The 22,727-nt window shown below is 29.4% G+C and overlaps 1 protein-coding gene across 4 annotated transcripts in view; it reads left to right on the top strand.

Annotated features, from left to right (window-relative positions):
- The window catches only part of LOC129980076 (multidrug resistance-associated protein 1-like), a 111,627-nt gene extending 89,350 nt beyond the window's left edge, over nucleotides 1-22,277 (top strand). For all 4 annotated transcript variants that reach the window (XM_056090773.1, XM_056090768.1, XM_056090769.1 and 1 more), the window contains exons 17-29: nucleotides 2,764-2,931; nucleotides 3,710-3,912; nucleotides 4,874-5,129; nucleotides 7,272-7,485; nucleotides 8,667-8,977; nucleotides 11,266-11,465; nucleotides 14,527-14,653; nucleotides 15,554-15,655; nucleotides 16,831-16,977; nucleotides 17,909-18,067; nucleotides 18,654-18,820; nucleotides 19,919-20,113; nucleotides 21,506-22,277. In XM_056090773.1, the coding sequence (XP_055946748.1) occupies nucleotides 2,764-2,931; nucleotides 3,710-3,912; nucleotides 4,874-5,129; nucleotides 7,272-7,485; nucleotides 8,667-8,977; nucleotides 11,266-11,465; nucleotides 14,527-14,653; nucleotides 15,554-15,655; nucleotides 16,831-16,977; nucleotides 17,909-18,067; nucleotides 18,654-18,820; nucleotides 19,919-20,113; nucleotides 21,506-21,617 (2,361 nt within the window). In that variant the 3' untranslated portion in view covers nucleotides 21,618-22,277. The remainder of the gene's footprint in view (nucleotides 1-2,763; nucleotides 2,932-3,709; nucleotides 3,913-4,873; nucleotides 5,130-7,271; nucleotides 7,486-8,666; nucleotides 8,978-11,265; nucleotides 11,466-14,526; nucleotides 14,654-15,553; nucleotides 15,656-16,830; nucleotides 16,978-17,908; nucleotides 18,068-18,653; nucleotides 18,821-19,918; nucleotides 20,114-21,505) is intronic.
- Nucleotides 22,278-22,727: the final 450 nt, after the last annotated feature.

Raw genomic sequence — 22,727 nt, 5'->3', positions numbered from 1 at the left:
GCTATTATGTCCACTATTCTTCAACATTAAATATAATTTGTGGCAATGATTGATAAAACTTTTGATATATATGTATACATTTCTTCTGAATGGAAGATAATTCTGTTTATTTCAATCAAAGTAGCATTTGATATCCTAAAATCTAGGAGTGCAATTGTATGCTGAGATTAATTGTTGTATTAATCAGAAGAGGAAAAATCTATCCTCTACATTTGTGTATTTATCTTCTTCGTTTTTTTTCTTCCCCTTTCTTTATTAGCATAAGACGGTGATTGATATGTCCACAATATTATTCAATGCTTTGACTGATTATCTTGGATTTTTTTTTATCATTATCAGGATTATTTGGGGGGGGGAGGATTTTACATAATTACCACATAAAAAAATGCACTTGAATTCAAGTTTTACGATGAAGATTCGGTCACGAGGACATTTAAGGGACTAACAAAATACTGATAATGAAGAAAATAAACTTAGCCTTTCCCTTCCATTTAGAGAAAGTAGATATTTTATTTTTTTCATTTTTTTTTCTTTGTAAAAAAGGAAAATGCAGAATTTTTACCTAAACTATACGAAATTTACAAAATAATATTGTAGAATTGAAATGTTGTTAAATTTAAAATGCATGTTTCATATTTTTTGAAGAAATATGAATATAACAAATTTTAAGTACAGATGCTTGACATAAGCACAGTGTTATTCTCTTCATAATTTTAAAGCTAAACATATAAGACATTTTGCATGAAAATTTCTGATGAATATCATGCAGATCAAACGTATACTGACATATCATTTCAGTTGCTTTCAAAAAAATCGAAAAGATGAGGTTTTTCAACAAATTGATATTTTTAAATCTTCGGATAACTATACTGAATTTTATAATAAGATAAAAATTTATTAAATGCCTTTTTATTCTTATAAATTAAATACATAACAAAATCGAAGTTAATTAGGTATCATAAAATAAGAAATATTGTCATTCACACAAAAATTAAGACTCGTAACACAATGTGACTTGCTTGTCATTAATAGCTTTCAGGGGCTTTTCCATTGTGTTTCTCCTGTGGATGTATTAGTTATTAACATGCAAAATATTAGTTATTAATATGTGATTGCTGCTACATAATGGAAGATTACCCACTTATTTTTGGAATAATTTTCTTCGAATTACAAGATTGTAAAAAAGGAAGCATGCAAGTTCGATCCCTAATGTCAATACTTATGGCTTAGCTGGAACTCGACGTTCCAATTCATTCCAAAGATATTATATTTTGAGACCTGCATTCTTAGTTTACTCAATTCTATGAATTCTATTTTCTTAAAATGCATATTAGCAAAGCTACTCCTGTTTACACAATGTAAAATGTGTAGAAGATCTGTTTGCTGATAGGAATTTTAGGAAATTTGAAAAACCTTTTCAGAATTCGTATTTCTGCCTCATTGAAATAGGAATGTCGTATTTTATCTAAATCCGTCGGACCCACATCAATATCAGGCTTTGCATCCCCTTTTTTTTTTGTACTAAAATGGCATACAAATCCTGTAGCAATAATACAAAAACTAATGGATAACATTCCTCTTAAAATAACAGTCTTTTCAACAGAAACAACCCTGCTCTGTGTAAATAACTTCACATCTGCAAGGTAAGTAAATCATAAGTGTTCAGAGACCTTTAATGATATTATAAATCAATTTTTATAATGTTAGATATGAATTTGTATAAATAGTAATGAATAACATAATCGAACAATTGTTATTTATACCTAAATTATTTCAGAACTTCGTTATGCCTTTAATTTATGAGAATGAAAAAGCCCTTTAAAATTCTTTATCTTATTATAAAATTCAATATAGCTATTCAAAGATTTAAGCTTTTAATATTACTTAGTAGAAAATTTCTCGGTTTCAGTTTCTTCTCTTTCAACTGAATTCTGTTCACAATAACGATGACACCTTTTTGAATCTGAATGACATTCATCCGAAACTTTCATATAAAAAAAACCTTACATGTTCATCTTTAAAATTTTGAAAAGAACAATATGCTATATTTTGATATATGCATTTAAAATGTATTTGGTATAAATACTATATTTCATCGAATAATTAAAGAAAAAAATTAAATTTTATTATAATTCTAAAATATTATTTTGCCAAACATTTTACAAATTTCATATAGTTGGGTAATTAGGTATAGGTAAAAACTCTGCCTTTTATAAAAAAGAAAACTAAGGAAAACTTTGCTACTTTTTTTAATGAAAACGATGAATGCAGCTGACCAAACGATGAATATTGCCATGCAATGACTGCGATATTAACATGTGAATTAATCCTGCGAAGTATTCGACGAAATCTGTTTAATGTTCATTTTCTTTATATTAATGTAATTGTCCATCCTAAATGTAATTAAATGTGCGTGATTCTAAAATAGTAGTGATTCCCGAGTCCTACATATATATATATAATATAATCAATTTCTTATTGGTCCCTTAAATATACTCATGACTGATTTTTCATGTAACACTTGAGTTCAGGTATATTTCCCACATTTTCAAAGTTAATCTGTTCATTTTTTTTAGAAATTCTGAAAAATACATAAATATAAAGCTGCAATATATTTATCGCATCTGAAAATTATTAGTACATGAAATTAATATTTGCATACAAAATTCATTGCAACTTTGTCATCTTCAAAATGTGCAGAAGTATAAATTCACTTGGAAAATGAATCGAGTGTTTAAATATATTAATCATTTTTTCTTCCAGGGTATAAATTTGAGTGGTGGTCAGAAACAACGAGTAAGTTTGGCAAGAGCAGTTTATGCCTCTGCTGATATATATCTTTTGGATGATCCTTTATCTGCTGTGGACTCGCATGTTGGGAAACATATATTTGATAAAGTGATCGGACCCTCTGGGTTACTGAAATCAAAGGTACATATTTATATATATATATTTTTGCTATTATCATTAAAAATTAATTTACCAAATCTGTAAAATGTATTAATAAGGTGATTAAAGACTTAACATGAAGTACTCTAAATTTAACTTCTTTGTTACAGAAACAAGATGCCATTTGATATATTTTATAACAAATATTTATCATATATGTTTTTATATGTAATTATGCAAAATCTATGTAACTATATAATTGATCTATAAATTGATATATTCCACTTTGTTTTGAAATTTATATTATACTTTCTTATGTATAGTCATCGCATCAATGTATAGTCATAATAAAGGTTTGATAATTTCTATATAAATTATGCTTTTTAAAATAGAAAATATACTAATGATTTTATATGTTTTGGGGCGATTTTAATTAAACAGCTCGACCTTACTTGAAGTTAGCAGAAAGTTGAATTCATATACTTTCTATGTTGAGAAGAAAATTAAGGCATATAATCATTACAAAATGAAATTAAAGAGAGCAGATAGTTTTCATAATTACATTCAGAAAGATTTACTATTTCCTTCTCCTTGTTTTCAGAAGTATTATTTATTAAATTTATACTTTTTTGTGAAAACATATAAGTATATAATTAATCTTTTGTTTACTTTCAAAATAAATTATCTTATATGTTAAAAAAAATTGCCAGAAATATAATTGTGATGCTTTTAAAATTTAGTTCGTTTTCTTATTAATTGTTCTAGTTATTAAAGCTGTATTAAATTGATTTTTTTTTATGCATTTTACATGTGTTTTCAGACTCGAATATTGGTGACCCATTCTTTAACATACTTGCCTCAAACAGATGTAATTTATGTTATGAAAGATGGGACAATAGCTGAGAAAGGCTCCTTTCAAGAGCTGGTGGATAGCAAAGGACCCTTTGCTGAATATCTTGCTCAGTATGGATCAGAGATCGATGACTCTGAAGACTTGAGTGATATTCCACCAGAACTTATAAGGTAAACTTATTTGTATGTATTTGAAAGTGAAATTAAAATTAATTATTAATATTATAATCTTTATCCCTTTATAGAAATTAAAAATTAGTTGTCTGCTTATTCAGGACATGATTTACTCAGAATTGGATGGGAAACTTTTTTTTTGTAAAATATGCTTCACAGAAATGAATTAAATCAATTATTTCAATTTTGATTCAAAATAAGCTACTAGATTTTGATTGTGTTTGGAAAATTATTTAAATTATTTTCCACATAACTAAAAATAAATCACTAGATTTTGATTGTTTTTTTAAAAAATATATGCTATAAAATATTCTGAGTGCTTTATCTCAATATAAATAAGTCATGGTGACTATATCTGTATGTATGGTCCATATTGCCTCTGATAGAACTGAAGCGAATCCAGTCAAATTTTGCGCACTTCTTGTATAAGATATGAGAGAATGTTAAATTTTAAAGTGTAAAAACTGATTAAGTATTCAATTAATTAGAAATTTACTGAAATTGTCTACCTTACGCTTAAAACTATTTTACCACTTAAAATTTTTTTTTTAACACCTTCTTTTAGTAATCTTAAAGTAGGAATTTAACCATTCTTAAAACTAAGTTTAAGTTAATCACTCAAACAATCAAGACAATCTTACTTAGACTTCAGCATTTGTGATCAAAATTTCCATAACTAATATAACATATATTGATAAATTATGGAAAAATTATTTATCAGTAGTTTTTAAAAATCATCTGTTTCAGTTGATACTTTTTATTCTCAATTAAGAAACAAAAAATAAAAGAAAATAAAAGTTTAATAATAAAACTTTGTATTTTGTAGTATTTTATGTAGGTATTTTTGTATTAATCCTATTCTGCATGTTTTGTTACGTATTATTATTATTTATGTTATTCTATATGTTTCTGTTTGTTTTTTAGAAAGTATTGCTTAATAATTTTTCTTACTATTTAGGAGCTTATCCCTTAATACTGAAAGTAGCCCTGGTTCTGATCTGGAAGACAGTCAGCAGATGACTATCATGTCCATCAATCGCCAACCATCAATGGAACGATCCGTTAGTCGGCAACCATCAATAGAACGATCCATTAGTCGCCAGAATTCGAGGGAAAAACGTTCCAATTCCTTATCTAATTCGATAGAGAAATCGGGTTCCTTGCCAAAGGATTTTGCTAAACTGATTAACATTGAAGAGGCAGAAACTGGACAGGTGATGAAACTTTTTGTCCTGAGGTATTAAACCTCAAGGCATTGTGCAATAAAATTGTTGTCTTGGCTTTCATTTTTATTCACAGGTTTTCTGCAGGAATTAATATTATTCATAATGAGCAACCAGACGTAACCATCGTGGGTTTATAATTATTCATTAGTCGTGAAAAAGACAATAAATTACATTTTCAAATTATTGATGGAAAATCTTATGATTTCTTGCATTAAATGTCTTGTGTTATAAATATTGTATTGCTAATGGCAATAGTTGTTTTTTTCATTTGCCCTCATGTTTGGCACTATCAAATTAAATGCATTGCCATTTTATCTCTTTTAAGACTGATACTTGACATATTTGTATTTCTTTTTAAGTAATTATGTTTTTGTTTATCGAAGCCTTTTGAATTCGGAATGATAGTATTAGTAGATAATTTTGAATAATTAGCATAATATTATTTCCTGATCATTAAAAAAAATATTCAAACAATCCCGAGTTTTCTTTTTATTACTAATCACCTTTGTCAACCACTGAGTTTGCTAGTTTAATGGTGAATTTGAAAAACTAAGGTAAAAATTTCAATTATTACCTCAGCAAAATATTTTTAAATTTAAAATTTTGATAGACATGTAACTTATTTCAAAAACTTTGTGCCTTTCTGTTCATTGTGCTTTGTATTTCCCCAAATTTCTGTCTACAACTTTATAGATCCAATCATATCTTAGCAAAAAGCAGCAGAAATTGAAAGTGGGTGCACTTGAAGAATTTTTCACAACTGCTTGATTCGGAAGTTAAACCCTAATCGTAGGTACAACAAATTTGAAAAGCATATATAAAGTAGATAATGCCTACTAATACTGGAAAAATAAGCATAACTTCATACTTTATGCATCAACGACCAAAAACAGCCCGAATGAAATCTTCATGGTAACAATGAAAATAGTTTGAGTTTTGCTTGAATACTGTAATAATAATATAAAATTATAAAATATAATAATATAAAATTATTATATTTGGCACTATCACAATATATATCAATATATTGTCAATATATATCACTATCACAATATATATCTCAAATATATGATAAAAAAAAACTTTTATTGAAAATATAATTTTTTGAATTTTAAAATACTGTGAACTTTTTTTAAATCTATTGTGATTTTTTTGGAAGTTATCACGAAAAAGCGCCAAAATTTCGCTTAATTTTTAATTAATTGAAATTCTAACCAAAATTTTTTAAAAAGTGGTCGGAGTTGCACATTTCCATCCACCAAAGTGTATTTGTGCCAAGTTTGATAGTTCTTGAATCAATAATCTGACTTTCAGTACATCAATGCACACACTCACTTTCATCTTTATTAGTAGTAGAGGCGTGTTAGGGTAAAGCGGTTTTTGAAGCATAGCAATGATCATATTATTATAGAAATTAATGTTGCTGTGAATGCATGACATAGATTACCTAGAATCTATGTTTGTTCAATTTGTTATATGTAATGGTTTTTGCTTACAGTTATTTATACAAACCGAATGGGAAAATATTTTAGCTTTCTAAAATATAATTTATACTGCATATTTATAATATATTTTATACTGCATCAGCAAGATAATTCCAACTTGTATTAGGTTCATATACACAATGGACCCTTGGTAAAAGAGAATCCCAAACCCATTATCCTTTTGCCCCAAGATCTAAAGCTGCCATGCTTTGTGAGAGATTCTAGGCTTTGAAAGTGGTCAAGAGTTAATTTAATTACCATAGATCTACTTAGATTGCCATACTGTATATGTGAATGTGATGCCTTTTAAATATGCTGTCTTCGATGATGAATCGACATGATACTATGGTATGAGAGTTTATAAATGAAATACTGATAGAATATTGATCGTCCTTGTATTATTCTAATCACAATTTAAATGCTTATATTCATCACAAAATATATTTCATATGCTTTCAAACCTGAATATTAGCTTAAAATCACCTGTATGGAAGCCTGTCATGTCCTAAGTTTGCTAACCTAATATACTTGCATTCTGTATTATTAAAATTATCCTCAGAATAGAAATATTACATTATGTGCCCTTTCATATAAAATCAATAATCATTTCGCGAGTATCTTTTCACTCTTTCCATTGAACTTTTAGGTGAAAATATCAGTCTACATGGAGTATTTTAAAGCAGTTGGCCACTGGTGGCTGGCTGTCATTGTTATCTCTTATATTGTGTGGCAAGCATTTGCTGTGGAATCCAATGTGTGGCTGAGTGAATGGGGCACTGATAAACCTCTGAATGGCACTGAAGAAAAAGCACAGAGAGACTACAGACTTGGCATATTTGGTGCTTTGGGACTTGGGCAATGTAAGCTTAGTTTTTTTTCTTCTTTTTTTTTTAAACTTTATTTCAGTATTAAGTTAATGTTATGAGTATTTTCTCCTTACCCATTTCATTTTAAACAAATCTTTTTTATTTATTTGATATTTTATAAGCTTGCATTCCCTATTATAAATGAGGGTTACAGAAAGTACAAGACTATGAGATTGGTGCGCTAGTTTAACATCTAAAATGTATTTTCTTATCAAATTTTGAACCATCTTTCTCAAAAGGGGGGGGGGCATTTCTCCGTCTGTAATTTAGCATGCCTTCAAATGCGATTACTCGTGAGTGCAGAGCGCGGTGATTTAAATCAATGAAATTCGGTTGTATGAACTTTTGACTATAACTGTAGTTTAGAGTCGAATTTTTGTTACAATCGGTCGGTAAAAACGTTCAAAATACATATTCGTAAAATAAATTTATAAAAATGCTAGATTGATGCCATAGATCTGTATTTCATAACTATTGTTTGCAAATGTCATACAAGACATTCGTGGCCTTATCCAAAATACCCAATTTTATATGGGGGGGGGATAGGTATTTATTGGAGAGTATGCGAGAAAATTTTAGAAAGACCATTCCTGCTGGTTTATCATTATATTTACTCTGTGAGTTCAATCATTTCTTAAGAACACTTCGTTGATCAAATCACGCTTTTTTTTTTTTTTTTTTTTTTTTGAGAATCTGTAATTATTTTTAAGTAGTTCTTCAGGTTGGAAAGACTGTTCATTTGACGCAGTGTATACATGATTAGCATTTTCAGGGGTATCGTAAACATTTTCAACTTCATGTACATCTTTGGAGAATCCAGGTTCAAACTTATGTCCTTTCCTCGAAACTCGCTTGTAACTTTTAAATTTTTGTAACTTACCTAAATCTTTTATGAATCAATGAATATGTTATTATATTGTTAGATACCTACTTATATCAGATAAATAATTCGTAATGAAAAATAATCATATATAATAAGGCATTTTTCTTGCGCTTTCAACTGTAATTTCTTGATTTGTTCAAAGTGCAAATAAACTAAGTTTTGTATATTAAATTATTGAGATTATTAATTAGATTGAGTTCGTATGAAATAAAATTATTTGTATTTATTAAAATATACTTTATTAAATATCGATATATTTTTGTTAGAAGCATTTAAATTTTTTTCCTTGCAGCCATCGGAATATTTGTCGGATCTTTTGCTGTTGCTTATGGGACACTCGCTGCCGCCAATTCTCTCCATGATGGGATACTTATAAATGTCTTGAAGTCCCCCATGTCGTTCTTTGACACTACTCCCCTGGGACGCATAGTGAATCGCTTCTCCAAAGACATTGATACAGTGGATGTAACCATCCCTATGACCTTGAGGTCCTGGTTGTCATGCTTGCTTCAGGTTATTTCCACACTTATTGTCATCAGTGTGCAAACACCGATCTTTTTAGTGGTGGTTGTGCCCATCAGTGTTATCTATTATTTTATACAAGTAAGTGGAAATTATATTTTTAATTTATTAAAAATTATTAGTTCTTTAATATGTGATTAGGTATCTTTACCATGTGATAATGTTTATTATATGACATGTATTACTAAAATTAGCTATCTATCTGATGATATTTTTTTCCATTTGAAATGTATTTTAAGTAAAATATCCGACTTTTAAAACCATCTCAAAAAGAAACCAATAATTATACTTTTGAAAAGGGAATTATGGATTATTAGGCGGATATGGTAGATTGACCAAAAGTTCTACTTTCATACTGATTTTGAATTAAATATATTGAATCGACTCATTTTTTGACTTATAAAGGAATTAATTATAAGAACATATTTTCACTTAAGTTAATGGATTAATTGAGGAAATTGTGTAGCTCTATATTTATATCCTTAATTTCTAAAAGCTTAGAAACATAGGGTCACAGCTTTGCAACTTGATTCAACCTCTATGGTAGCGTATCCATTACATTCAAAAACTGTCAAAATTAAAATTTCCTTCTGGTACGAAATTTTGAGTAAGATTAATGATAATGTCAAACACTGCCCTCACTGAATTTCACATTGGGATATTAATTAACCTGTTAGCCGGGTAATTAACTCATATTCAATTCGTTTTGCATTGAAATATTTAGTCATACCCGGTTAACAGATTAAATTAATTCTTAAAACCACCAATGTGAATGAGTGAAAGAGAATCTGAATCTCTTTCTATTCTTGTATTTAAAAAAAAAAGTTTTATGATCATTATTTTTTATAAAAAAATGAATTTTTATGATTTAGTTCAATATTTAAAATATCATGAAAATATATCAATGTTCTTTTAAATAATTCAAAATTATCATTGCTACTATGTTGTTTGAAATTTGCTAATTATAAACTTTGATTAGAAGTCTTTTTTATAAATATTTTAAAATTCATTTTCTATTTAATTTTCAAACGCATTTCCACATGTTTATGCCAATTTTTAATTACGTTTGCAATGTGTGTATTTATAATCATTGCCAACTCGCTAAAAATGAAAGAAAAGCATTTATCACTACTCCTAGTTATTGGCGTAAGGGTACATGCGTGAAGGTTTCGATATTCCAATAATCTACTTAAAAATAATTTGTATAATAATTTTAATCGTGGCAAATAATTTTTTTCACGAAGATCCAAAGAATAACAAGTCGCAAAGTAACACTAAAACAAGTTTATTAGCTTTAAGCAACTCGTAGCATGCAGGCGAAGAACTGATTTCACTGCTTCTGCAACTCAGAATTTATACATTTACAGAATAATCTAGAATTATAAAGACGTTTATAGAAAGTTCAAGAAGCTTCTAGAACATTAACAAATGAATAACAAGAAATTTAAATTAAAATTCAATCCTTAATGCAATGCCGATTGACTGGGATTCGAACCCCCGACCTTGTGCTTTGCAAACGGGTACTTTACCTTTGAGTCTCGCTAACTATGTACACATCTTCCTTAAAAAAAAAAAAAAAAAAAAAAAAAATCATTTTTAGTCTAATTTTTTAAAGCATTTTCACATGTTTATGCCAATTTTTAATTATGCTTGCAGTGTGTATATTTATAATCCTTGCCAACTTGTTAAAATTGCAGAAAAGCATTTATCACTACTCCTACTTATTGGCGTAGTGATAAATGCGTGAAGGTTTTGATATTCTAATAATCTACTTAAAAATAATTTATATATTTCGACAGAGTTTCATTCGGCTCACCAGAAACCCGTTAGTAGAAATATGTTTCTAAAAAGCATGCTGTATTATTTAACTCTCTCTAGCGGAACTGGAGGGCTTCAGGTTTTAACCAGATTCCACCGAAGAACCGTCGTGTAAGCGGGTCTGGTGCACTTCGGATCCGTCGTGGCCAAACGTCCTCCCGCTGGTTTGGTGCGAAAGTTTGGAGAGGGAGTGCCAGCTCAGGTGTCGTCCTCGTCATCTGACTGCGGTTCAAAATGACGAGGTCCGTCCCAAAATAGCCCTAGTGTTGCTTAAAAACGGGACGTTAATATAACTAAACATAACTCTCTCTAGATATGCTGATGACGACATTCACTGTGATGCAGTCATTTGTTGCTTCCCACCTATTGCCAGCTTGAACTGTCACTAAGACAGCTGCTTGTTCATAATTTTTTTTAAAAAATATATATCGTTTTAATTCTGATTATTAGAATGGGGTGGGGGACTTTTTCTTTTCACTTTATTGATTTTGTAGCATGGTTTTTTTCTCGTAAAGTATCACATTTTAATCCTCCTGTTAATTACTTTACAGCGATTTTATCTGTCAACGAGTCGGCAGCTGAAGAGACTCGAATCCATCACTCGATCTCCCATCTATTCCCATTTTTCCGAAACATTGTCGGGAGCAAGCACCATTCGAGCTTACAGAGCAGAGGAGAGATTCTGCAGACAGTCCAATACTTTTGTCGATAACAATCAAATATGCTACTATCCTAGCATTGTGTCCAATAGGCAAGTAGATCAATGAATTAATTAAATATGGAACAACAACAACTATACTGTTTGACTGAATGATCTAAAGTAATGTACTCTTTTTGTTGGACCAGCTTCTGTATGAGTTGCGGTGTAGTCGTAAAGGAAGCTGAGCTTGCGTTTGGGACTTTGATATTTTAAAATACATTGATATTTTAATTAGGCAGTATTATAAAAGAATAACAGTACGGAAACAATAAACATTTTGCAATTATTCTTTTATATTTTATTTTTGATCGTATACTAACTTAAAATGTATTGTAGTTCAAGACATTGATAAATATTTTAAAGAATCTTCTAAAAATTTATTACTTTCAAATTTTGCTAAACTAAAACAGTTTCAATCTAGTCATGCACCAGGCAATCTTCATCTATATCTATACTTATAATAAAGCTCAATGTGTGTGTGTGTGTGTGTGTGTGTGTTGGCGCTCTACAGGCCAGACCGTTTGACATACAGCTACCAAATTTGGTACATGTATACATTGGAGGTTGGGAATGTGCACCTGGGGTTTCTTTTTTCGAATTTTTAATTAGAATTTTAATTATTAATTAAAAACTAACTTTCCCGCCAAAAAATTCTTCCATTTTCCCCATCGCCAACTTTTCCGCCAAAAAAATCTTCCATTATCCCCAGCGCCAAACGAGAAAGGCTTCAGTTTTTTTTTCTCCCAACAGTAATGAGGCTAGGGTTAAAATTTTTCGGCGGATTATTTCAATCGGTTCTGTTTATTTTCTTAATGTTTAATGCATTTAAAATTAAACATTGTTAATGAATCAATCTTTCAGATTCATTCTGAAGTACTTTTGAATTAAAATACAACAGAATAAAGGAAATTAAAAATTTCTAATCCGAATAGCGTTACCCCAACTGGCGTAGAAAAAATCACGTATTTGCGTTACGTAACCGGCGAAGAAAATTCACGCATGCGCATTCTGTTCTGATTGTTACCATGACAACGTTATCAATGGATGATTTAAATTATTTTTGGGTTAGTTGCATGCTTTTGTAAGTAAATTGTATTTATGTTAGTTATATATTTTTTGTATATGCTTATAGTTTTAAGTACATCGTTTTTTAAGTAGTTTTTTTAAAACCTGTTTTCAACCGTTTATTTTAAACGATTCGTTTTATTTTCTTAGTGTTTGATGCATTTAAATTTAAACATTGTTAATGAATCGATCTGCTCATAATGAATCTAAGAAAATTTTGTTGACCAACTCTTGAGATATTACATAAATTAAAAAAGATATTCTTTAGTGCCCATAAAGTTTAAACGCTGAGTGACTCTATTTTCAGTAATCAGATTATAAAAAAATGCTTTGTTTCAGTAAAAAATATTATTATATTAATTGAAGATAAATTCTTTCCACTTTAATTTAAAGCATAAATTCTACGGGTGCTAACAGAAAATGAGAGAGATACATATTACGTTATGACTGAAGGCCTTTATAATATTATGAATGAATTAAATGATAATCAAAATTTGAAGTTTTAAAATATTTTGATAAAGAAGCTATTAAAGTAGAAATTGCATAAAATATTTAATTATGAAAATTTTAACGAACATTAAGATTGGCGAACTCGTTGGTCGCCAAAGGCGGCTAGTGTAATATAAAGAATAACATGGATTGTCTTTCTATTTTTGTTAGATTGAAATATCTATTGTATTTTTTGAGTGTATAAATAAGACGACGATCGAATGGTTTTAAGGTGTCAGTCAGCAATTTTTTTTCTTCACCCTTCCTTAAAATATTTTTTTTTTTTTTTTTTTGTGAAATAAACCAGAGTGATATAATTCATGCTCTAGATTAAAGGAAAAATGTTTTAAAAATCCTAGTATAAATATATAATATAAAATAATTAAAAAAACAGTATGATGGAAATATCCATCATCGTGCAAATTTATATGTTAAGCTCAGTACAAAATCTTCAGTGTCCATCTCTTCTAAATTTCTCTATTCATTATTGTTTTTATTAGCAAAAAAAATCTCAGATTAGTTATAAAAAATATTCAATAAAATGCACGTTTCTTTCAACCACAACAAACAGCGGAGTGGCAAGTTCAAACCTGCTATAATGATTGTGACATATGATTTTTTCTTTTGACAGCTAAGTTCCTTATTACGCAATAGTTGTGAAAAAGTTACCATCTACAGCCTATTTATAGTACATCTGTTTTAAGTACAACTATTGGTTCCCTAAATGTTATGATGGAAATTTCCATCATGCAAAGAAGAGTTAATAACCAGCCGTAATATTCTTCCATCTTTTTTCTCTATACTAATACAATTTTTAAAAAATGAAATATCCTTTCTATGCAGAAAACTGTGTCTGTATCTCTGGTGTCTTATTTTCCAAAATGCGATTCAAATCTACAATGTTGGGGATATGAACTCAAACAGAATTTCATTTATTGAAGTCGCTGCGATTTCGAGTCTCTCGTTCATGGGCATGCGACCAGAAAAGATGACAGACGAGTTATTGTTCTCCCGTGGTTATACAATATAATGATGGTATTAAAAATATAATTGCTCCTTTTAAGCTGTTTCGCTAATATTACATGGCTGTGTCGTCATTCTGGAATGATAATTGCAAAAGTTGATGCTTTATTTGGAAGAGTTGCATTTATTTTTTTAATAACGAATATTATCTGAAATTTGATATGATTCATTTAAATTGGTTTGTCAAAAATCGATGCAGTGCTTTTTCATGTTGCAAGAAATAGCCAAAATGTTACTTTAATTTAATTTATCATAAACTGTATAATTATATTTACAATGAATGAGGTTTTCTTCTGTATTAATTAAATAAAAAAACCTCGACGTAGTGTGTAATATAATATAATATAATACAATATATAATATAATATAATACAATATATAATATAATATAATACAATATATAATATAATATAATATGTGCAAAAGTAACAGCAAATATAATATTTGGGACAATTTCTATAACAATCTGTTTGTTTTATAGATGAATGCTATTTTTATTCATCGATACGAAGGATTTTGTGTTTTATATTTGCAGGTGGTTGGCCATTCGTCTAGATTTTTGTGGAAATTTCATCATTTTCTTTGCTGCTCTATTTGCTGTACTTCAGAGAGATAGTTTAGATGCTGGAAAAGTGGGATTGTCTGTTACTTATGCACTTATGGTTAGCAGATATGTTTGTTTCTTCTGATATCTAATATTTATAAATTAAAATTTCGAGCTACATTCAATAAGGTATTTTTCTTAAAGAATGTTTAGCCTTAATGACATGTTGATTTTTATAGTTAAATTTGTTAGATAACTTTATATTTTTAATGATAATTGTTACCTATTTTATATTATTTAATAATGCTAATATAGTGATATTTGTGTTTATAACTAATAATAAAGAAATAACTTTTTCCGCACCTGATCAAATGGAGAAAGAATGAATGTACCTTTAGTTCGAAAGTTTCAATTTTGTAATGACAAAGTGCCTGAATCTTCCAAATATTTGACACAAAAGTTTAGAAACATTTTAAAAGTTGGGATAACATTAAATCAGTGATGACATTTAAAAAATAATACAAAATGTAAATAATAAATTGAAAATGTGATGACAAGCAAGCTTTGCAAATTTTATGTATTTATATAATGTACTTGTAGATTTAAAAAACGTGAAAATGTATGAGAAGCCTCCTTAATCATGCATTTGTCATAGTATATCAAATATGGCATTCTACATTTATAAATTGATTAAACCAATTATCAAATATTTAGTGATTAATATTTGCACGTATATAGTTGGCTTCTATTTTTACTTTATGACTTCAATTCTTTATAAAGTGTAGCTATAAAATTAAAAGAAGAGGGAAGAAAGGTAATTTTTTAGGAGAGTTTACTGAAAAAACGGGCTATTGCAATAAGGCATATTATTTAGCTTTGAACATTTTGTTAAATAAAGATACAAAATAAGTACTTTTAATAATTGAAAATTCACTTTTAGAATTTGCATTTACATGAACTTATCGGAACGTGTTTTGAAGGAGAAATAATTCATTATTTTTTCCTTGCATAATTTTAGGTCACCAGTACATTGAATTGGCTTGTGAGAATGAGTTCCGAGTTGGAAACGAACATTGTTGCTGTGGAAAGAATTTTGGAATACACCAACACTCCGACTGAAGTAAATATTTCTTTATTTTTTCATTTATGGAGAAATCCCATTTCCATAATTAGTAAAAAATAACTACATCTTATCTTCGACTGTTTAGACAAAACTTATTTTTTTATATAATTTTTTAATATTCTTTTCTAATGTGCAAAATCTTCATTCTTATTATTTCCTAAATAAAAGTCTTTTCTTATTTTTTTTAATTTTATTTTTTTAAATTTTATTTATTTTTTTGTTCTTAATAGTGTTTTGTCAACCAGAAAGACCTGGGTTCCTTTTTCTTTTGCATTTGCTTAAATTTTCCTTATAAAAGATGTAATCAAATGAATTATTTCTTCTAAGATACAAAATGTGTACAAAATAAGGAGACTGATAAATAGATTCTCTTTCAAGGGTGAGTGGGCGTATAGTTTTAAGTCGAATTGCTTCCACTCCAATGTTGCATGTATTTCTTGCAGGAGAAGTCGAGTCATGAACAATGGTGAACCTGAGGATTCTACTCTAAATTCCCTTGTTGATATCCTGACAGTTATTTATCAGATAATCAGGCATGTTTAGGCAGGGTAGAGATTGCTCACTCATTTTTCTGAGTGCTCCATATTAGGATTTCACTTATTAGAATTCTTACCAATAGTAAATATTAGAATAAGGCTGATATGAGATTAAAAAAGAGATAAGTCATATCTTTTTCAAAGCATGAAGAGTACCTTGCATATTTTAAAATTTGGTTTTCCATAAAAATTTGGAACATGATAATTTCTTTAGATATTGAATATTGGATACATGCTCACACTTTAAAGTTTTACATTAAAAAAATTATTAGAAAAAAGGACCTGCAGTGAATACAAAAAAAAAAAAAAAAAAAAAAAAAATTAACTGTAGCTAAATTTTTTTTAATGAGAATATCATTCACATTATGACGAGTGGAAAGCAATCAAGAAAAGGAAAATTCTAGGTAGTCAAGGAAAGTTTTAAGTCTTATATTCATCTGAAAAAGAATCATAATTTTATTTATATTATTTATTTTTCTTGTGTGTTTATACACTTGCATTCACTGAAAATTATTTCTCATAGAAATGAATTCAGGCAGAACATTTTCTTTCCTGTGAACAAGGGATTAGTCGCAGAAAAAGTTTAAAAACCCTTTTGATTTCAGATTAATTTTTCACTTTGAATGTATGTTTCAGGCCCCTTGGGACATAGAAGACAAGAAACCGCCCAAAGAATGGCCTGACAGAGGAACCGTTAAGATGGATAACTATTCTACGAGATACAGAGCTGGGTTGGATTTAGTTTTGAAACAAATTTCGTGCGATGTTAAGTCGGGGGAGAAGGTAAGTCTACTTTTTTATTTCCTTTATTATGAACAATTGTTTTATTATTATTTTTAAATTTTCAATTTTTATCTTTATATTTAATTTTAATCATGCCACAACATTATCTAATATAAAAGTCATTGCAAATAAAATATAAACTCTTAAAAAAATTTTGAGATATAAATGCATATTTAGAATTTTCAGGTCGAAATTCTCAAAAGATTTTGGCTGGGGTGGCCTGGTGTTAAGGACTTGGCTTTGGAACCGAAGGGTTTCAGGTTCGAGACCCGGTTCCACCGAAGAACCATCGTTTCAGCGGGTTTGGTCGTCGTTAAATCCGCCAGGGCCAAACGGTCTCCTGCTGGAATGGTGTACAAGTTTTGAGAGAGGCGCCAGCTCAGGTGTCGTCCTTGTCATCTGTCTGCAGTTCAAAATGACGAGGTTCGTCCCCAAATAGGCCTAGTGTTGCTTTAAAATGGGACGTTAATATAACTAAACTAAACTCAAATGTTTTTATTGTTTTGAAGAAAATTTCTCTTATTCTAAAAACTTTTAATAAATAAAAGTAATAGTTATTTTCAGTCGAAGAAATCTCAGTTACAAATGCCAACCAGTGCTTCAATTTTAAATTATACAAATCATTTTGTGGTTTCTTGTAAGTTTGCAATCATAATAATAATAATAAAAAAAAAATGCCAATCAATATACCCTCAATTTTTATTATATATTTTGAATGACATTTTTTAAACCTCCTTTAAAATGTGAATAAAAAAATATGGTGATCTATTTTGGAAGAATTTTTCACAACAAATAGTTAAAACCATGCTTTGTTTATTTTATTCATGTATTTCTTCTGCTCATAATAATTCAGTCGCATCGTTTTTATGTGGCTTATCTTTGATAACAGCTGATTTAAATGAGAAACTAATGTCTTGCAATTTTGTTTCAGATTGGAATTGTTGGGAGGACGGGAGCCGGAAAGTCGTCTTTGACTCTGTCTCTGTTCCGGATCATCGAGGCTGCCGAGGGAAAAATCGTGCTGGACGATCTTAACATTGCCGACATGGGCCTTCACGATCTCAGATCCAAAATCACGATCATTCCTCAGGTAACTCACTGCGACTCATAGAGATATTGTATAATTAATTTAGAATGTCTTTCGTAAGATGCGATTGACGATTAAATGGTTTTGTTGTATAAAGAAATCTGCCTAAAGATATTCGGAGATTGTTCATGATACTAATTCATCATGCCAGCCAAGCTTATCGAGCCTCTTACGGGATCGTGGTTCACCGGTTCTGTCAGTAATTTATAACGTAGCCAAAATAATGACCAGTTGAGTGTTAGACGATAAACACAACTGCGTTTATTATGTGATTGTTTTTTACGCTTGTGCTATTAAGCTTTCATTACTTTTCTACTGCATGTAATATTTGCAAAAGGACATTCATTACAAAATTCAGTTTCAATATTTTTTTAAGAAAACTTATTTCTTTGAATGATTTTTATTTTTCTGTATGAGTTCATCTAGTAATTTTTACAAAGAAAGCTATTCATTTGCTCTATAGAATGAAATTGTAACATTTTCTTGTTTAAATTAGCAGACTCAAAGAAAAAAATTATGACATGAAAATGAATGAGATATTTAGTTTCTTTATTTCCGTTCGGGTTAAAAATTTATTATTAATTTTCAGGATCCGGTACTTTTCTCCGGGACACTCCGAATGAACTTAGATCCGTTCAACTGGTACTCGGATGCTCAGCTGTGGGAAGCTCTGGAACATGCTCATTTGAAAAATTTTGTGAGTACTCTGGAGGAAGGTTTGGAACACGAGGTGGTCGAAGGAGGAGAGAATCTGAGGTACATTTTTTCGTCCGTACTTTCTTTATGTTAGTACTATCGCTGTTCTTTATTTTTGAAATATCATGTGTATCCAGCACAATGGCATGACGAAAGCAATTGGCGCATGGGGCACAATATGACACCCATTCCCGAAATCTACGTTGGTGTAGCGATTTAATATCCGGAAATATTAATACAATTTAGATTACATGAAAAATGTAATATTCAATTTTCCTTATGGGCAAAGGGATTCTTGAAAGTTGATATATATATAAAATTTTTTAATGTTTAGAAAAACAGAAATAATATACAGTAATTTGTGCCACAATAAAAAACAATCAAGAATTGCTATAATTTTTCAGAAATGTTGTTGATATTTACATCGAATTTCACAGTCGATCCCATGGTTAAATAAAACAAAATAATTCCATCGCAGTTATGAAAATGAGATACAACCATCATTGTATGATTTCATGTTCCCTTTTATGATACCAACTTAATGTATGTGCAATTTACTTATCGAAATTATTTTCTGATTATAATCTGTCCGCGTTTATAATGCTGCATAATATGCCCCCTTCCCTCGGAATGCATTTTGTGAAAACCGATTGTATTGTTTCACAAGCATATAGATCTGGACGGATAATTTTAGCTGTTGTAAATGAAGCCTTTTCAAAATCTTTTGAAAGGTTTTAAATACTTGTAAATTATTATTGGCTTTTGTTTGTTATTAATGTTTTTTTAGGAATAATTTATTTGAGTTATATTAATTATACTCATTTTTATGAAAAGATATTTCAATAATGTTTAGATCTCAGAGGGAAAAATTTCCCAATCAAGTTGCTAATATTAAAGGTTATGGTTTAATATCTGTATTGAATGAATTTTTATTCTTATTTCCGTGAATTCATGTAAATCTGCAAATATAGCAAGAAGTTTTTAAAAAATTTAAAATAATTATATGGGGTTGCAGTTCTACAAATAGGTAGTTAATAGGGGTTGCAGTTCGAGTTGCCTCGATTTTGATACTGCTCTTTATTTGATCATAGAAATTGTACAATTGTTTGCAATTAATTTTTAATGTTTTATTTTAATAACCATCAATTCTGTCATTAGCGTTGGCCAAAGGCAACTTGTGTGCCTTGCCCGGGCCTTACTCCGAAAGACCAAAATTCTGGTTTTGGATGAGGCCACTGCTGCTGTGGATTTGGAGACCGACAGTCTTATTCAGGGAACCATCAGAACAGAGTTTAAGGATGCGTCAGTGCTAACGATTGCTCATCGTCTCAACACTGTGATGGATTATGATAGGTAATAAAATATCTCTAGTTAACTTTCAACAGCTAGAAGGAGGGAAATAAAATATAATGTATACTTAATGAGTATTATTGTAAGTATTAATAAGTCAATTAAAAAAAGAAAACTAATGGAAGCAAATTTTAGATTCTCAAATGCTTTCATGACTGCTGATCAGAATTACTTGGATTATAAAATGGATCGAAATATGATTTTCTTAAATGTATTTTTTTCAAATTAGAAGATACATTTATACATAAAGGAACATTACTGCTTGAAGCAAATTTTAAAACCTGAAATTTTATTTGAGGTGCTTTTTTTAATGCAAATAACTGTATTAAAATATATATCTAATTAGATCTGTTAAGTGCACGATTAGCAAACCCTCTTAGCACAATAGCAAGAATTGCTAACTTAGCAATGTAGTGCAATATCATAAAAATACCATATCAATATTGTAGAAAATCTTATGGTATTATGGCAAACAAGTTTTTTGAAAACCAGTGATATTATTCCTCTATTTTGAGAGAAATTCGGACCCCCAATCATTCTCTGTATTATAAAAGTGAAATAAAATTTCAAGTAAAATTGAAAAAATAGAAATATAGGAAACTACCATGAAGTCTCTTAAGAGGGATCAGCGCTACGAATAAAAAAAAAAAAATAAATAAAAAAAAAAAAATTGCTTCCCAACGCAATAAGTGCTTCTAGGAAGGACGAGAGTTTTATACACAGCTCTAAAGAATGTTGAATGGATGCCGGGCTAATGACTCTGGTGTCAAATTTGATGACATATCTAGTGATTTTGATGGTAAAAATGAAGGTTCAGGAATATTCGGGAATCTTGGAAATATATCTGGCAGCACTGTAGTTCCAGTGCATGTTCTAAAACATTCGATAGGGGCCGCGGTGGCCTGGTGGTAAGGTCTCGGCTTGTGAGCTGTAGGTTTTTCAGGTTCGAGACCCGATTCTGCAGAAGAACCGTCGTGTAAGGGGGTCTGTTGCACGTTAAATCCGTCATGCCAAACATCCTCCCGCTGGTGTGGAGTGGCGTGGAGAGGGGGGTGCCAGCTCAGGTGTCGTCCTCGTCATCTGACCACGGTTCAAAATGACGAGGTCCGTTATAACGGGACGTTAATATAACTAATCTAATCTAATTTAATCTAATCTAAAACATTTGATACTGTCTCTAAAATTATAAAAGCGAATACACACAGACCAGTGAATTAATTTTGACATAATTTTGATCTCCAATGAGAGCTTTTCACGCTATTGCAGTTGCTAATAACGATTTAATGCTTGTGTGTTACTGTTTACTGCTAGTGCTGCTTTTGTATGCAGTTCGATATATTTTCTCCCCTGTTTACTTTAAACAAAAAGAATAATATTTTTTCCGCTTTACTTTAGGATAATGGTATTAGATCAGGGAAGAGTTGCAGAATTCGATTCGCCAGACGCTTTGCTGAAAAATAAGAATTCCATCTTCTATGGAATGGCCAAAGACGCAGGTCTTGTTTGAAGAAATCAAGAATCGGTACTTTTCTCCCGACGGTTGAAACAGTACACAATGCGAGTATTACGGACCAGTATGCAATTGTTTTCAGTATCCACTTTAATGAATATTTCTTTTCTGTGATGATTGCAAATCAAACCTAAAGAGTATTTTTTTCCCTACTTTTTATTCGTTGTAAATAATTATCACTGAATGTACTTAATTTTAAAAACATTTGCTGATTTTTATGTGCTTATTTTAAACTAAAATTTTTTTCTGTTGCATTGTACATTTTTTTTCCCCATTAAGATGGTTTTTGTACAATGTTTATTGGAGTTCATTTGTAAATAAATTACTTTTAATTTATTTGAAAAATCATTTTTAAGAAACATTATGATCATGCTATTACTTAATGAAAGTAATTAATTATCTGTTTGTTAATTTAATCTCCGGAAACGTATTTTGCAACTATTAAGATTTTTAAAGTCTTACTTAATTTTATGTTTTATTTGAAATAGGAGGTATTACTTAAAATGATTGGCATTTACAATTATTTAGATATCTTTAATTAAATTTTTTTTTCTCATTTAATAATAAAGTTTATTTTGATTTTATGCTTTTATTATTTGAAAATGGGTCTCATAAATATATTCTTTTCGATGTTTTTATAAATACAATTTCAGTGGAATTGTTTTTGACATAACTGTTTATTGAGAGACCAAATTATACTTTTCATTGGATTGTGTATTATGTATTTGCATTCCAAGATTAATATGTAAGTTGTTTTCTCTTTCTTTTTTTCACAAAAATAAAATCTTGTGAAAGTGATATTTTTGTAGTGTTTTATTTGTACAATAAAATAAAAGAAAGATTAATTGGATTAATTGTCCCTAACCAAAAAAAAAATAAAAAAATTAAGGATTTTATTTTTTGCTGTTGTGGAATAGAATTCGTCTAAACATCATTTACAAAATTACTATTTATCTTTTCATTTTAATATGATATTTTTCTAGATAAGTAAAAAAGATATAAATGGAAAATTTAAATAAGATTTAGGGTATTTTCTTTTGTTGAGAAAAGGATTAAAGAATTAGCAGAATCCCAGTTAAGGTGAGGCATTTACTTATACCATTACGT

Source organism: Argiope bruennichi, chromosome 1, assembly GCF_947563725.1.
Source record: "Argiope bruennichi chromosome 1, qqArgBrue1.1, whole genome shotgun sequence".
NCBI lineage: Eukaryota > Metazoa > Arthropoda > Arachnida > Araneae > Araneidae > Argiope > Argiope bruennichi.
The sequence above is the reverse complement of the archived record's forward strand: the minus strand, read 5'-3'. Positions and strand labels throughout refer to the sequence as shown.